General features: G+C 43.0%; 1 protein-coding gene across 1 annotated transcript in view; it reads right to left on the reverse strand.

Moving 5' to 3' along the window:
• kmt2a (lysine (K)-specific methyltransferase 2A) overlaps nucleotides 1-18484 on the reverse strand; it is a gene marked incomplete at its 5' end in the record, with an annotated part of 62445 nt that overhangs the window by 22894 nt on the left and 21067 nt on the right. Inside the window, 10 exons of the mRNA XM_079514624.1 lie at nucleotides 3597-3773; nucleotides 4988-5172; nucleotides 5683-5796; nucleotides 6389-6509; nucleotides 7262-7360; nucleotides 10260-10406; nucleotides 11411-11659; nucleotides 13310-13386; nucleotides 13669-14351; nucleotides 15664-15892. Coding sequence (XP_079370750.1) covers nucleotides 3597-3773; nucleotides 4988-5172; nucleotides 5683-5796; nucleotides 6389-6509; nucleotides 7262-7360; nucleotides 10260-10406; nucleotides 11411-11659; nucleotides 13310-13386; nucleotides 13669-14351; nucleotides 15664-15892 — 2081 coding nt within the window. The remainder of the gene's footprint in view (nucleotides 1-3596; nucleotides 3774-4987; nucleotides 5173-5682; nucleotides 5797-6388; nucleotides 6510-7261; nucleotides 7361-10259; nucleotides 10407-11410; nucleotides 11660-13309; nucleotides 13387-13668; nucleotides 14352-15663; nucleotides 15893-18484) is intronic.

The raw sequence follows: 18484 nt of genomic DNA on the forward strand, positions 1-18484 counted from the left end.
TCACCATGCTTTCTCAGCCCCTCTCTTCTGCCATTCTGTTAAAGTGAACTTCTGCTGAACTTTTATGGTAAGTACTCAGTCTGTCCCCAGGCAGGCATGTCTCTGTCCAGGTGTTTGAAAATCTACACCCTTGATCATGCAATACGGAGGCAATACTGACGAAACGCTGTTAAGGACACCACAATGGAATACATATAAACATATATCACTGTCGGTCTGAAACCTCTTATTTCCATATTCAGACATTTTGTGTTTTTTCGCAAATTAACGCCCTACTTGATCATGCTACAGCGTCACACAAAAGCATAAAAAAAGTAGCAGATCTACAAGCTCGAAACACGATCCGCTACTTTTTCCGTTTTTGAATTTGAATCCTGAAAAGCAACAGTTTTGGAGATATGAGGGTTGCACCCGACAGAGACAATATCAAGAAATTATCTACAACTACAATTCTTTTTTTTAAACTGGTATTAGACTTGGAATCTGAAGACAAATGATGCATCTACAGTAAGTGCTTGTTATCTTGAAAGCACAACATGCCGGATATTGACACTCTGACACGCACAATGTCTCATTGCAACATCAGTCATTTATAATTTGTTTGTGCCCCAGTGTCGCGCTAACCTGATAACCAGACTAATCTGCCACAGGGGGGGGGGGGGGGGGGGGGGGGAATCCCTCCGTTTGAATTACATTTGATTTCGCTCACCCCAGAGTTGTCTGTGACCAATCAGAGCCCACTATACAAAGTGAGACTTTTTTGCTGTGATTTTGGAATCTGCTGTGACTTTGTAACTGCCCATGGGAAATAAATCTTCCACAACAAACTCCAGGACTAACATCTACGCAGTGATATTAGTCTGGCCATGCCAGGCTAGTGTCGCTCGCATAAAATGAGTGTCACTTCCAATTTCACTTTATCCTGTCTGAGTTCTCTATTCTGATTGGATAAAATTGGTATGCTGACCTGAAAATGCATTTTCTGTTTAATAAAGAGCTGGAGAGACATGAAGACTCCTGTTACTGAACAAACACTGTAGTCTATAGAGCGTCGCAGTCCCGCCCCCTACCATGGACCAGGAAATTAATCCCAATGCATTTTTCCCATAGACATTTCTATTAGTATTTATTTAAAGACGGTTACGCCGTGGACAAATCCAACTCGAGTCGTGACAACTCATGACAACACAAACAATATTTTGGACCAAACAAATAATTACAAAGAAGAAAAACAACAAAAAAAGTGTTGTAACCTGCCGTTTTTTTCTTCTTTCCAATTATTTGTTCGGCCCAAAAAATTTTGTTTGTTGTCATGATTTGTCACGACTCGAGTTGGCTTTGTCCGCGGCGTAAACGTCTTTAAATAAATACTTTCTGAAATGTCTGAGGAAAATTAACGGAGAATCATTTCCTGGTCCAGGGTAAGGGGCGGGACTGCGACGCTCTATAGCAATGAGTACTATCAGAATAGAGAGATATGTTACCCTCATTTTAATGATTCATAGGCGTAGTGTCCTTATAGTTTCAATGTACAGCATATTATTTTATTATTGTTGTTTAGACTGATGCTAGATTATTTTTTCTACCTGTGATCCTAGTTTACTAAGGCACTAAACCAGTGATATTCAAATGGCGGCCCACGGGCCAAATGTAGCCCCTGGGTAGTTTTTTGTGGCCCTGGAACACTATCCATAAATGTCCCAAGACATAATGCTGTCCATTGTTGTGTGCAAATAGTACAACTTTATGTGCATTGTTATGTGCTATAGTTCGTATGAGACCGTCATGGTGACTTCATACTGCATTTACTTCTTTATTTATTTATGGGTATTTCAATGTGTCCGTGGCACGGATGCGTCTTGGTGTGAAGAGTATTGGGGTTGACATGGTGAAGTGTTTCTATGTTTTTATGAATGAAAGGCCACAGGCTCTCTTATGACGTGTTTCATGAAACATTAGCTGAGAGTTAGCCTGGGCATCATGACATTTAGTGTAAAAGTTGATGAGATGGAGAATTGTTTCTTTTGTGTGATGGAAAAAATCCCCTAAAAACTAAGAAATTGGTAGCTACAAATGGAGGGAGATGGCATTTGATGGACGAACTGCACTCTAAACTCATGTTGTGCTCTTTTATGTTGAAAAAGTATGCAACTTTTGTTTCCGGTAAAACAGTAAATTGTTACCTTTGTTTTTGTTGTCTTGTGGCCCCCAACTTTAAGTAATCTTACAATTGTGGCCCCCTGCCAAATCTAGTTGAATACCCCTGCACTAAACTGTCTCTCTGCATTTGATTTATGCGTTTACCTTGCTTATTGTAAGTAACTCTGGGATAAGAGTGTCTGCTAAAAATGCCTAAATTGTAAATTGCAAGTCTTAGTAGAACAGACAGTAAACCAGCCAGAATGCCTTTATATCTTGCTGAGGTATGCACATTGCTCCATAGCTATGCTGAAGTTCACTGACTGCTGACCCTGTCCATGGTGCTGAACCAGCAGGCCTGAAGCTTTCTTAGAACATGCAGTACTGTGGTTTGTTTTTGAAAATGCATTCGGCTAATTTCAGTACGAAATGAAACCAAACCAACTTGGAAGAGATTTGACATGTCCCCTGAGAAAACACTCAAATAATTAGTTATGTTATGTATGTTATAGTTATGTTATCATTGCCTTTTAACATGCATATCGATTTGGAAAAGTCTAAAGCTCCTTTCAGACGGGCATCGATTAACGCAGGTGTTGTCGCCTGGATCAACGACAGGTCTTCTCCAGGTCTGCTCATGACGGGAACGACAACGCAAGCGTGAAAAAAGCTCAATAGAATCCAGATCTAGTCAGTCGTGGGCGTGTGCACCTTCGTGCCATGAGCACGCACGCGACAATTGCACAGGACCGCGCTCACGTTGTCGGCCCTCGACTTCTCCGTGTGTACAGGGGAAAAAAAACACTCAGGTCTCATCGAAAATTAATTAGTAGGCACGTTAATCACTGCCCGCTTGAAATGACCTTTAAACTGTCTGTGGAGACAAAAACATGTCTATAACTTAGCCCAAATGGACACAATTACTGTGAGTTCTCCTTCGAGTAACTTTGGACAAAATCTAAACAACTGCTAAAGTAAAGACATTAATGAGGTAAAAACAATTACAAATAGGACACCAGTATAGTCTTTTAGTTTCAAGTGTCAAATGCTGAAATGTTCACCACTGAGGCAATAGATCACCACTGCTTGCTCAGGGGACAAATACAATTTGACCTTCATGCGATACCACCTGTGAACCAGCATTAGTCATTCTAACACGTTCTACCACATGGTCGAAATGTCTCAGGAAAAGCAGGGATGCCAAATACAACCACCGCAGTTGTGTTAGTTATATTGTATTAACATACTCCGCCCTACATATTGGTCATTAACATTTTAATTCACAAAGAAAAAGTTTCAGAGTGGAGCTTTAACACTGAACCGCACAAGAAATCAAATTTATTTTGAAATTGCACTAATTATGACTTATGAGCCACTACTGCCAAACCAGGGTTAAAGTGGTTAAATATGAGTCCTCGTGTGAGTCAAAGGCTGCAGAAAAAAGGAAACAAACTCACCACTGATTTATAGTGGCCCACATCCATCTTCTTCTCTACAGACTCCAGGTCAGGAGGGGCGTCGCTGGGGGCCGGGGGGGTGACCTCGGTCAGGACAGGAGGATCGGGTCCTTCTGGAGAGCGACGGGATGGCAGACTCTCCTCCGTCTCTGGGTTCAGCTCTGGAGGCTTCACCGCCTGACACAATAGCACATTTTACCCTCAAGTGCAATGGGTTGCATCTGGATTCGTGGTGCATGGTGCATGGTGGTGGCATTCAGGCATCTGTGTGTGTGTGTGTGTGTGTGTGCGTGCGTGCGTGCGTGCGTGCGTGCGTGCGTGCGTGCGTGCGTGCGTGCGTGCGTGTTGCTCCCAACCCAACGTTTAATTTACACAATACAAACATGGACTAATGCTTGTAAAGGTTGTGTCTCCAGAAGTCCTGAATTAGTGCTGAACTGTCAGATGTTATAAAGTTGGTCATGAAAGCTGTCAATATTGTCAAGAACAGATTGTCAAGATTGATCAACCTGGCTGCAGTGATAAGAGAGTAGAGACACTCTCTTATGACTGCAGCCAGTTTGATACTGAGAAACTGGAAGAGCCCAGCTACACCAGAGCTCACAGACTGGACCCAACTTATGACTCGTTCGAATACTCAATTGCCAGGAGGAACAATGTCAAAGGAAAGTTCCATGAAATATGGGACTACTTTTATTTGTATATTAAAGGATGGTTGCATTACAATTTGTATTTGTAATACATTACAGATGATATAATCACTATTGTCAACAACAGAATGTGGATGGGTGTTGTCCATTTGGGGTAGTTTTTGACTGCTAGTTGTGTTTTGTTTTTTCTTGTCTTTTTATTTTGTGTAAGTCATGTGTATTTTGTATGCGTAATTGAAACATCATTAAAACACTGCTGTCTGCAGTAGCAGGCACTTTCTAAAGCGGTTTTGAAGATATATAATTCTGAAAAATATATATAATTTGTACTTTTTTCTAAGCCATCAGGAAAACATCCCACTACCAGAATCAGAATAGGGTCGAGGTGGTGTGGTGTCTGGTTGCCAGGGCCGAGCTTACCAGCACTCCACTTGCCTCCACACTTTATATTCATAAGTACTCTGCTAAGGTTCTACGCTTATTATTCTGCCCTCAATGTCTTCACATAGTGTACAGTTAATTTAAAACTCAGGCACATTTCAGCCACCTCTTTTGCCCATTAGGACCACTCTACGCAACGTCATCAAACAGCGACGCACACCTATGGTGACATCATTCTACAGGCCACCGGTTTCTGTGTTACATCCTTCTTTTTGGTCGAGCTTCTAGTTTTGGGAAGTCTGAAGCTTAGTTTTTCAGTGGTGGGGGACCAAACAAAAATGCTGCTGTGCGTTGTGTCACCTGTCTGTAGCGCAGCAGGTGTGTGGAGGTGCGCGAGTTGAGTAGTGCAGTGAGGATGTGTCGGACGCAGCCCTGTAGCTCCTTCTCCAGGGCCGTCCTCCACTCGGCCGGCTGCTGCTCCGTACAGTTGGTGCAGGTGTAGGCGACGCTCTCTGGCAGCTTGGACAGCAGCTCATACATCTCATCTAAGAAGGACAAGTCATTATTATCACAAACCCGCTGTCAGGTCCAACATCCTTCAATGTCTCACCCACAGAGAGCACTCATAGGATGGCCTGTCACTATTTCATAATTTGTCCTCACTGGTGAAAACAGAAATCACACTAAATAAGCGAAATACCTGTAAATGTACTTATCAAACAACGCTACTGTACTAGCACGGGCACTAGCTCAGTTGGTACCATGGCTTGAGTAACTAAGACGTGCACTAAGTGTAGGGAGTTGGTAGGTGTTGCACTCCACCTCAGCAATCCATCTCCCAAGGGGTATAGCACATTGAAAAGGGTTTAGACATCCATTTTCTCGGCCGATACAGACAATAAGTCACTGCGACCTACAGTACTGTACTGTACTACAGTACAATGTTTTTTTTTTGCTGGCAATGGGTTTCTAGCGACTCTTAGTAGTAGTGATGGTCCCCTTAGTATAGGATGTGTAATAAATCATGTGGAGGATGGATGGACGCTGCTACTGACCTGTGAGGTTCTCACACCTGGCGTGGACCCAGTGGTCACAGCGACCACACTGCATCATCTTGCTATCGTAGTCGTCGTCATCGTAGCACTTATCACACAGTGGGCAGAAGTTCCCTGAGAGATTCAACATTGACAAACTTAGACCACCGGCATTAATATCAACAATTTAGGCATTTGGCAGGCGATCTTAATCCAGAGCGATTTACAGTAAGAGCGATGCCTATGCAGGTAAACACGAGGTAATGCATTAAATGCATAGACATAGTAATCTAGGATCATACTGTACGTAAAACAAAGAATCTATCATCAGTCTAAACAGTATAATATCAAAAGTTCAAAACATAATCTGTATAATTGAAACTATACAAACTAAAGGTCAACAAATGAACTTGGCATCTGTCTAAATAACATGCTATCTAAATAACATTTAACCTTTGCATAAGACTGTATGGTCGTCAAGGCTAGGGCAAGTGCTGCGGTGTTACAGGCTAAGGTGGAATCTGAAGAGGTGAGTTTTCAGATTAACAATGAACATTTCAACAACAACTGATGATAATTGTATTTGAAAAGTACTACTCATGTGATCAGTGACATCATGAAGGTGTACTCTTTGGCCTGCAGAGTACACCTTCTGTAATTATGCAAACGGTTAATACATACTTCAATCAAGCAATCAATCAAAGCACAGTCGATGTTGAGCGCTCACCTTTAGCAAAGAGTTTGGCACAGTCATGACACATGGAGAAGTCATGTGACCACTGGGCGTCCCAGGACTTCCCTGGTTTGGTGGCTCCGCAACTCTTACATCGCACACACTTGGTGCAGACCTGGGCAGTGTGTAAGAACACAGCAGACAAAATATATGTCAGCAACTGTGACACTTTGCAGACAGCTGTATGTACAAAGTGACACTGGTGTGAAGGTGACAATCTATAATAAGGGTTCTCAAACTGACAGAGAGCCCCCCCAAAATTCATCTAATTTTTTTGAACAGGGGACACAGACGTGAAGTGAATGAGTGAACTGTAGACACGGAGACCGCTCCAAACAACCTGTGGTGTGTTGGGACAGCTGAGGCTTGTAGATACGTGGGAAGAACAGTCTATAAACGTGTCTTCTCAGACATCATTTATAACAACCGTTTGTCACCACTGCAAATAAACCGGCTCCATTCATTGTTTACCATCTGCCAGTGAGCTACTGCTGCAGCTTCCGTATGTGATGACATGGTGCTGCATTCGGTCAACACAGAGAAACTGAATAGAATCCTGTAGTGTGTGATGATGCCTCATTGTTTTAAAATGGTGTAGTCTGTGCATGTTTAATATAATCTGATGAGATAATATCATAAGATTATCCTGTAGTGTGTGATGATGCTACCAGATTTCAACATTGTTTAAAACTAAAATCTTTGCTTCTGGAGGCCCCTGGCAAAAAATGGGGGGCTACCAAATACATATAATTTTGGGGGTCCTTGACATGAAACCGTTTGAGAACCGTTGCTTTAGGCTAGCGTCCTGTGAGAACTATGTGTGGTGAATGGAAGAAGGTTGTGGAACAGAGGAGGAGGCATCCATACCCAGACTCTCTTCTTCTTGGTGGGTCTGGTGGGATGGTTGGGACCCAGGCACTCTGGATGATAGCTGTTACGGCACTTATCACACTCTAGCAGCTGCTGCTACAGGGAAGAGACAATTATGGCGTGAGGTTAAAGTTAGATCATTTAAAAAGTCACATTAGTTCACATAGATGCTGTCCTCGTTGTCCCGGATGTTTTAGGGAAGGTTCTGACAGCTGATCTGAGGGAGTGGGAGGGGTTGTAGGGTATCTCCATATTTCATATTTTTACGTCTGCCTTTCAGACATGACGTCATGTGGCAGCCAAGGCAATGGACTTTTTATGTTTGTCTTGTTTGGCCACAAAACGGCCTGGCCAATCAGCAGCAGCTATCCCGCCTCTAGCTGCTTCTGATTGGCCAGGCCGTTTTGTGGCCGGGCATCAAGTCTGCCTGAGAGTTCCCAGATGGGAGCAGGAGGGGGGAACCCAGTGTACTCTCTGCTGCCCCATCTGGCGGAGTCAGGTTAGACCCCCCCCCAAACACACTTTTTGAGCATGACCCTCGTGATGTCATATGTCAGCAACGTCTATGGACTTAAAATGTCTGCTTTAAGCAACCCCCCCCCCCCCCCCCCTCCCCCTCTATATGTGTATGTTTGTAGTACAGCCTCAACAGATGCAATACCGCTGGGTGACCTACAGTACCTTCAAGTGGCACTGTTGAGCAGCCTAAAGGGCCATTCACACTGAGCACTGAACTATAACTGCAGCCAGCCAGCTGTGTTGTTGAGCAGCCTGCACCGCTCAGTTCACACGGTGTGATTTTCATAAATGAATGCCCTATTTTATACTTTGTCATAAGGACTGTGTCAGAAAAGCTAAAAAAGTATGAGCTACGAATAAGCAGTTCAAACGCGGTTCATGCTAGACTTCTCTCAAGTATGTGTTAGGAAATTAATCATCATTTCCTGTCCACTGAATGTGTGAAAGTAAGGATTTGTTTTACAGATTTGACTGGAGTGGGTCTACTCTTGTGTTCCAGAGAGTGGGAACAAATCAATAGAAGTTATGATCTATGAAGACAACCCAGTAGTCTTTGCCACTAATGATCTGTCCTTACATTTTATGTTAACAATTAAACTCAAATGAAAGCCACATGAGAAATAAAACAAGTCTTTATGGCTCCACATCTTGTAAGTGAGTTGAACTTGCTTTTGGGGCTCAGGCTACCCCTGAAAATAAAATTTTCATCCATGGCACTGAAGTACATTGTGAATTTACAGCAACTTAATTTTACCATACTGTCCATGCCCAACAGAAACAAACTTTTCAGTATTACCCGCATTGCTTCTAAGATTCTCGGTTTCTCGGACTTCCTACACCCACACTTTCTGATATGAACAATAAGGCCATAGCACTTTCAATATCAAGTGACACTGATCACCCCCTGTATCGCTTTTTTAACCTCTTGCCTGGACAAAGATACAGAACCTTGCCATGGAAAAAGGTCTGTTTTAGTAGGTGTTTTGTTCCCTCAGCCATCGTGGCATTAAACAAACTGCCCCGCCGATAGGATGGTTCTGTATACACTGGGGACCTCATGTATTTGTATCATTCTGGACAATAAAGATTATGATTATTATTATTATTATTATTATTATTATGTCATAATGTCGGTACGTAAATATGTAAATCTTTCCCCCTTAAGATACAGAATGTCACAAAGACATTTTGAGAGAATATCCAATTCCCTTTAGGACAGATTTAAAATGACGCAGCATAACTATTCTGGGGGAACAATTTCCCAAAAATAACTGATCTACAAGAGCTGGTAGATCTGTAATTTTTTTTACAGGCAACACAGGTCAGTTTTTATTAAGTATAGTCGTCAAAGTGGTTCAATTGAAGCATTCTACGGCACCCCAAGGAATTCCACGGCACCCACTTTGAGAAACCCTGCTGTTAAAGGACCACTTCACCCATTTCTATTTTCCTACGTATCTTCATATAATGGGTCTCCTTACTAATGCTCATTATGAGATGGTACCATAGGGCTGTGGATAGTTCCGAAATCTGAGGCAGGTTTCTGAACTCTTCACAGCCCTTCTTCTTTGAGTCACAGAGGCCACTTTTCCACCGGGTTAAACCGGTTTGGTTCTTTCTTCCCGACAAATTTTGAACCAGTTCCGAGTGTTTCGACTGAAAATGAGTTGGGTCCAAACCCTAAAAGTTCGGAATGGGAACCACAAAATGGTTGGAAGATGGAAGACACTGATGCGATATGTAAACAAACCATGTGCAATAACAGCATGAACGCTCATAGGTAATCCAAACGATCCGCCATCTCAATTGAACCCAAATAGCTTTATAAGCATGAAAAACCATACGTTTACATTGCCAAAGCAAAAATGAAATGATCCGACCAAAACCATTGTGTAAACTGGGAGCTGTCACTACTTCCTGTTCTCACCAAGTGGGCCGAGTGGTCCGCCTCGCTGGGGGTTGACAAAAACTATCCCTAAACCTAACGAAATAATTTGCAACGCATTTTAGATAAAAAAACAGTGCAGGGAGGGGCATTCGACCCCACAGTGTTACCAACTACCACGGTACTGGGATTGGAAGTTCAATGCTTAACGATGAACACCACAGACCCATATGGTATTGCAGGGTTTTGGGAGTTATTTAAAGAGATCTGCACATGCGAGGAAAGTGACACTTGTGTGTATGACGTATCATTCTTCCTTTCACCTTTTGGTGTTTAGGTACATTAGCCCCACCAACTGAACCGGAGCAAAATAGCTCCGGTTACATCTGTTGGAAACACAAGCCGGTTCACGTACGATTCGCTAGAAAGCACCGTGGTTCCAAGAATCTTGAACACTGGTTCAAAGTTTTTTAGGTGGAAAAGGGTCCAGTAGACAAAAAAAACTGTGCCATATTATAATGAGCAAGGACCAATTATATGAAGACAAGGTTGAAAATGGTCCTTTAAGTACGAAGCAGTGGTGGTACTTACTTTAGTTTTCTGGTGCTGGCGCCCGCATGCCTGGCAGAAGCGGCATCGTCGGCAGCACCAGTTCTCCCACTGTTCCCGAAGGGGGCGCTCAGTCTCCCCCAAGCAGAAGAGATGGAATGGCTCGCAGCACACCTGGCAGAAGACAAACTAGAGAAGACAGAGGAGGAAGGAGGGGGAAAAAGAGACAATTAGGTTGTTGTTGTTTTTACGAGAGCTCAGTGTACACGTAACTACATTACCATAGATCTCTGGAGTGCTTAACGCTAATTGGCTGGTTAAATGGGAACTTGAGGGGTTAGCACGTGGCTTGAAAGCATTTAGTGTCAATGCAGATGGGCAGTTTGTTTACCCAGGCTTCACTTAATATTCATTCCTCACTTTATAGTATTCTATAAATTGAGAGGAAGAGAAAGGGCAAAAGCTCACAGTGAGTGTGTACAAAACCAACGCCGCAGAAAAATCACCACTAGGGTTGCAACAGTTAATCGAACTAGTCGATTGAATCAATTATAAAACATAATCGATTCTTATGAAAAAATAATTAAACTATTTTGAATGCAGTAGGATAAATAGACAGTTAATAGTGTCATTCTTTTTCGATATGTTTCAAAAAGCAGAAGAATTAAAAGGAAGTTAATATTCATGTACAGTAGATCAGCCCGGCTATTGCTCGGCTATTGTACACTTCACCATTTTAATTTAAATGTAAGTGATATTTTCTTTTGGTAAAACAAAATGTTTTTTGGTAAAAGGTTAAAGCTCAGGGCAGGGTAGGCTATGGAGGATGATAAGTGAGAAAAGAATATGCATATAATTCTACATTCATTCAAACAAACTCTGACTGACTGGGGATGGAGTCTGGGAGATGTCTAATGATTATACATCCTGATGTGATTTCTAAAGAAGAAGAAAAAACATTAAAAGAATCATGATAAATCAGGAGCGAGTACCCATTTATCAGCTTCAGTTAAGTGTTCCAGTTCCAATTTATTTATTCATTTCTTTGAGTCACCACTTCCAAGTTCACTTGTTTATCCTTTATCCTGTGTGAGATCTCTCGCCTAATGTCTGAAAATGCATTCTGTTTTCTAAAGAGCTTGTGTGGCCTTGCTACTCTTCCTCTGATTCTGTGTGGTTGTTGTTGTTCTCACCTCCACGTTTCCGCTGCTGGCACACAGGAAGCACAGCACCCTGGGTGTGACAGGCACGGATGTGAGCAGGCTGAGGCCGCCTGCTTCCCACACCTTCTCCACGTCATGGTCCCTCTTGAAATCCACTCGGATACGATGCACTCCGTCGCAGGGCGCTCTGGGCTTGGCCTGCTGGCCCCCAGTCGAGGGAGTGCTCAGCCAGTTTAAAGTACTGCTGCCAGGGGTTTTAGTGGCCAGCGGCTTCTCCTGCTTAAAAAAGTGGACAGATGGAAGGAGAGGAAATACAAAGAGATGAGTCACAGTTTGAACGCAGTGTGAACATCCAACATGACGGACTGGAAGAACACCAGGAAGTTTGTTTGTGCATTGTGGACAATGCTGTTTTATGTTCAGGAGGTCCCCCAAAAATGTGTTAATAAAGCATCACAATAATATTTACCACTTTATCCATTTATACGTTGGCTATTTAAAAATAGCAGACAAGCTCACAGCTAATAATTTTGAATATCAATCTTCTCTTCTGAGGGTCCCTGGCACAAAACATTTTCAGATGGTGGCCGCAGCCAAATATATATATAAATGTGGGGGTCCTTAGCACGGAAACATTTGAGAACCACTGCACTATATTGATGGGGCGGCAGTGGCTCAGGAGGTCAGAGAGGCCGCTTGTGAATCGGACGGCTCCCGCCCGGTCATAGGTATGTGAATGTGTGAATGAATGCACAGCGCTTCGGATAAAAGGGCTGATAAACACACCATTTACCATTTACATCAGGGTTCTCAACCCGTGGGTCGCGACCCCTCGGGGGGTCGCCAAATTATTTTGGGGGGTCCCCAAAATATAAAAAAAAATATATTTTTCAAAAATAGCAGACCTACAAGTTCATAGCGCGCCACTCGGTGGCGTGCTATGAGCTTGTAGATCTGCTATTTTTCAATAGCTAAATTATAACAATGCTTAAAACATCAAAAGGGGTTCCCGCCCAAAATGGTTTAAGGTTATTGTAGCAGTCAATTTATATTGGGGGTCGGGAGGGGGCGGGGCGGGGGTCCCGAGACATTGCCAAAGCATTTCCGGGGGTCCCCGGCCAAAAACGTTGAGAACCCCTGGGATAGACAACCACTCTAATCACCTCCACTTGGAGATTGACTGGGAAGGTTTAGCAATGATAGATTCACCCCAAAACACACCACTACTTCACATTCAGACTGTGGTACATATTATTATGTAGTCTCAAGTATGATGGAACCATTTGAAAATCGTGGGAGGCAACAGTCTTGCTCAAGACACTATGGGCACAGAGACACTGATTGGATGTAATTTGACATGGTTGGTTATGTTATGTACAGTAGGTATTCTCTCGGTTTTAATATTAGTGTATAGTATGCTCTTCAAAATCTCTGAATCATTGCAAAAACATAGCAGACGCCCACACTGAATAAATGTTTTTAAAAGGCGTCTTATTATTATTTGCCAGGCATGTTTCAGCATGTCACCATGTAGGTAAGGGTTATCTGGGTCATAAATAACCAGCTACCATAAATGATAATGGTTCTGTCTACATGTCAACACCAGTTCAGTGGTCTGTGTCTAGAGTTCCCCCCTGGTACACTCTGTGTAGCACTCAGCATCCAGAGTTGGACTTGGGGTAAGTCCCTGTGACATACTAGCATCATATCCGGGGGGTGTACTTGTACATCATGTCCAGGGGGTGTACTTGTACATCAAGCTGCCTCAAGCTACGGAAACAGGAGATAGGCTCCTGCCCTCTGGGCCACATGGCTCGAGAAGCGTTGGTTCCCAAGGCTATGAACTTTACTAAATTTACTATCATGTCAACAGACTGGAAGGATTTGGATGAAGGTACAGTAATCATCGTGAGTTAAAAGAGTTCTTACCTTGTCTTTTGGTCTCTGTTTAGGAGTTGGTGGAAGAGAGCGTGGAGTAAGCTTCTTCTGCTGTTTCAATTCAAGTGCTGGGAAATCAAAAGGGATACATAAAGATACAGTATAACTTGCAATGACCATAAGTGTGTAAATAATACACTCATGGCCACTTAACCACTTAAACCCACTTAAACGTTAGATGCTCGCTTCAGAATAAGGACGCTAGGGTTCATGTGGTTAAATACAGCTCAATTCACTTAAGCGTCACAGGACAGTGTTGCTTGCCAAAAAACGTTTTGGCAAGCGACACCACGGTGTGACAGAGTATAAGTTAGGCATTATTAGCCTGTAATCAGAACAGATGCACGTACCTGTGACCTGACCCTGCTGTTGCGACAGTTGCGGCTGAGGCTTCTTTTTGGGGTCACATGGTGGAATGGCGTCTCTTTTGGGAGGTGGCTGACCAGCCGGCGGCGTCTGTTGCTGATGCTGCTGCGGAGGCTGCTGAGTCTGTGTAGCTGGGGCAGGGGAGTTCTGGGCCGAAGAGGAGTTGGAGGAAGAGGAGGATGCAGAAGACGAGGAGCCCGAAGAGGACGAAGAGGAAGAAGAGGAGGAGGAAGAGGACGCAGGAGGTACAGGCTGCTGGGGCTTGTGTCCCTTCCTGCTCACACCACTAAGGGCAGAGGGCTGTTTGGGGTCCGGTGTCGAGGCTGAAGACTGGGCCTGGACTGGCACTACACTGTGGGTCTGTGTAAGGTCGTCTTTTGGGGAAAGGGAGGGCGTAAGGGCCGGAGAGGACTGCTGAGATGATCTTGACTTCTCCTCTCCGAGCTTTGGGGGAGGGGGTGTTTCACTCTTCTTGCGGGGAGCCTCCTCCTTCACTAGAACCGCAGGGGCAGACTTTACGGTGGGCTCGGAGCCAGGGATCTTGACCAGATGAAGGCCCTCCTTCTTCTCAGACACCTTATTCTTCTTCTTGTCTTTCTTGCCTTTGCCCTGCTTCTGAAGGATCATCTTAGAGGGCATCCACTGCAGGTTCTGACACTTGCGGACCCTGAAAATCAAACAAACATGTTAAAAGTCATACAAAATCATTCAGTAAAACTATAATTAGACACTTCCTACATCACAGACCTTTTAACACCATATAAGCAGGACACTGAAATCCTCAGACAGAGCCCTTTTGGCCGTTCTTAAAACTAGACTGAAGATAAAAGGCTTTGGAATGACCTCCTCAAGTCCGGTTCTGTGTTCTTTAAAATAACTTCTTAAAACACATATACACACTTCTTAAGTTCTTTTACTATCTGTATGTTTTTGTGTTCTCTTTTTATCAATTCAAATCAAACTGAACAAACATTGGATGAGCTCAGATGAGATTAAAAGAAAATAAATCAGTCTTTAGCAGAGACTTAAAAACATTGATGGACTGGGCAGTGGGCAGATCTAATATGGACAGGGCAGGCTGTTCCAGAGCATAGGGGCAGCACAGTAGTGGGTGTACAACTGTGTGTTTGAATGCAGCAGGGACATCCTGAGGTGAGACATGTATTAATCAGTAGTAAAACCGACCACACGAAAAACCTCAATAAGGAGCCGGGAGGGGATGTTGTCTGAGGGGCAATTTGTGGGTCGCAAGTGTGAAACTACCTCTGAGAGTGAGGAGAGAGATATGGGTTAAAACTGGGAGAAATATACAGGGCGGTTGGATGTGGCTGGATCTGGGACAGTATCATTCTGTATTGTCAACATTTTCGATAAAACATGTTTGAAGGTCAATACAAAGACTTAGGGAGGGAACGTAGAATGTCCAGGGGGACGTGAAGTCGGCTCTTGTGCCATTTCCTCTCAGTGCACCTGAGAGCACAGGTTGAGTGGTTTAACCACGGCTCAGGGAGCGAAAGAGAGGACCAAATGTATTTACATGACAGGGAATTGAGGTAGTAATGTATATGATGGGGATGGGGAAAACAACATTTAACAAGACAGTTATGCTATATGACAGCATTTTCCATGATTCCTGATAGAAAGCCTCCGAAATCATTTTGGCGGGGTGATAAACCAGTGCACATAGATCTGGAGAAGACAAACCTATTTCGAAAAGCTGAAGCTCAAAACTGGGGAAACTAGCCTCAGGTTGGATGTATGCTCTTTTATTGTATTATTAAGGTACACACTACAATAATAATTGATTATTTTTCAACACTATGCTTTTATTCTCTTTTATATCTAAAACACTTTAATGTTTTTATCTTCATGCCGTGTGAAGTGCTTTGTAACTTTGTTACAAAGTGCTATAAGGTGCAATAAAGCTCTGAAGGAAGAGTGCTATACAGTGCAAATAAAGCTCTGAAGGAAGTACTGACTTGCAGCACTGCTTCTTGATGTTACGTCCCCCAAACTTGGGCTTGTCCAGACAGTTGGTGCAGACCCCGCAGTCCTCTGGAACCTGGCAACCTGAACACTGGCCGCAGCGCCGCGAGCGGCGGCCCTTCTTGGGAGGGACTTCCTGGAGGGTCTTATTCCGTGTCTCCCGGGGCTTTAGGGGAGGGGACTGGGGCTCCGCCTCCTCAGAACCCGCCACTGATGATTTGTCTGCAAAAGGAAGCAGAAGACTCATCTCAGAACAGTTCTGTGATGTGTACATCAATATAGTCACAACAGCAGCCTGTACTGATCAGAAGGACCCTGGCTCAGTCATGCATGTTTGAGGAAAAGGTGAGGAAAAACAGTTAATTGAGCTAATCAATTTAAACATATATTTGATTTTATATTTTCCACAAGATTTTCAGGAGGGGAATAAAACAAATGTGTCATTAAAGGGATTGTGACATAATAAATAAAAAAAAGATTTCTCAGCTCAATTGCACCCAAAAAATGGAATTTGTCATCAGATGTCACTGTTGAGGCCTGTTTGCCTGTTTTCATTGCAGCTCAAAAGAAAACTCCAGACCACAGAAAATCCACTGAATGATCAAAGATCAGGTTGTGTGTTTAATGAAAATTAATGTCATGAAACCTTTAACCCTTAGAAGATGAAAGACGCCAATTGGCGTCTTCATCAGAATTCCGTAAATGATCAATGACGCCAATTGGCGTCTTCACAGTTTTTGATGAATCTAAACATATTAATATGCTCCGAAGCGCTGTTTAAATTCCTGAGCTTATATTCCAACTACATTACCCAGAAAACCCGTGTCACGTGACACACGTGTACGTGTTGCCATTGGAAGCTGGTCCCACCCCCTGTAAACAGTGGGGGCAGAGGGAGTCTTCATAGTTATCATTGTTTTGCCTGTTTGCCGTCTCGCCCGAGCGATTTTCTAGCAGAAAAAGTTGAAAGCAGTACTATTTATTTGAGCGAGTTTTGTGGTAGTAGTATTGATCCATACGCGTCCCAGTCGCCTTCTCCAGGCGGAGTAGCCCTGGTCCAGTGCTTACAGCGAGACTCGCTGCTCCCTCCCTCCTTTTTTCATTGTCTCCCCATCGTCGTCCGATGAGCTATACCGGGAAACCATTGAAGAAGACGATCAACCCGGAATGTTTTGAGGTAATCTTATTGTAGAAAATGCCCTTCTATAGTGATCAGAAATCATAAGATGATCGCTACAAATAGATGCTTGGATAATTACTACTACTAGTCAGATCATGACGCCAGAATGACTCACCACGATGGCCCCCAGCCATTAGCCAGCACCGAAGGTGCTGGCTAATGGTGTTGGTCGGTGCATTGGTGCTGGCTAAGGGCTGGAGGGGGGGTTGGTGTCGATCGGTTGGTTAGTGCAGTACAAATGTATCGTAGCAGGCATGCACGCATGGCAGTACAAGTATTTTATATTGTAGCGTGCCTTATAGGCGATCTGATCTTTAGAGTAATGTTCGCTCCTTTTATTTACTGTCTACAAAGACGGAGAACAAACATGCATCGTTTACTGAAGCAACGCGTGGTTATGATGACGTTGCTACAAGGATCGGAGGGGGGACGGGGAGTGAAGCTAACAGTAGCGTATTATATAAGATCTGTATGACGTTTCATTGACGTCTGAGCTTGCATGATAATTGCATTCATTGTATATTGTATACAATCATGATTGTACATTGTTTAGTGTGTCTCCGTGTGATGATGATGATGACGATGATGTCAGATAGCCTACGTCCCCCCCCCCCCCAACTGGCTATTGGCCGGGCTGACTACAGCTAAATGTTTATTTTTTATATATTTAGAACTGGCATCAGATGAGGAGGAGGATGATGATGATGATGATGATGATGATGATGATGAAGACGAAGAGTCAAGACTGCGATGGAGTTCTCCGACACTGAACCGGATGCATTCATTCATTTCAGTTGTTGTTTTTTTTAAATTTAGCCTACACACACACACACCGTCAAGAACAACTGGAATGCAGTGGTTTGGGGACACTGGGGAGTTTGGGGACAACTGTTTTGTATGTAGGCCTATTTATTTTCTGTAATATTTATTATAATTGTATTATGTTAGTCATAAAAAATAAAAGACAAGCTTTTACAATGAGTTAGACCTGTCATGGCTATTTTGTTCACTAGTCTGAGGTTTATGGTTTGACTAAGCGAGTTTCAACTGTGATTTACTCTGTAACGGTAGATGGTAAGAACCCAATTTTTTTGTTATAATACAGTATACATTCAAGTCTATATTTTGATACATATCATGGGCACAAAGTCATATCAAAACAATGTCCTTGGATGAGTTTTTTATCAAAACTGTTTCTTCACAACAGGTTTTTGAGATACATGCATGAATAGACACGGTACTGGTAAGACTATGTAAACATGGTATATATCAAAATGTGCGTTAGAATGTCTAATTTTACCCCAAAAAAGAATTGAGTTTATATGATGTTCCATTTCAGAGCTAGGGGGACTTTTAGCTGGATAGGTCAGATTGATCATGACTGACCATGCTATTTATAGATGGCAAAATATCTACAGTGGTACATGTGAGAAACTTTTTATTTTATTTTAATTGAACTAGACAACTCACCCTTTAAAATGAGATATTGCATGGCTATGTACGCCCAGCAGAAAAAAAGTTATTTAGAAAATAAAACTTCAACCGGTCATAACTTTTTTTGTTGTCCTAGAAACACTACCCAGTGTAAATGCAGGCTCTTTTAAATGGCTTCCAACACCACAACTAAACATTTT

Source organism: Electrona antarctica, assembly GCF_951216825.1.
Source record: "Electrona antarctica genome assembly, chromosome: 11".
NCBI classification, from domain to species: Eukaryota; Metazoa; Chordata; class Actinopteri; order Myctophiformes; family Myctophidae; genus Electrona; species Electrona antarctica.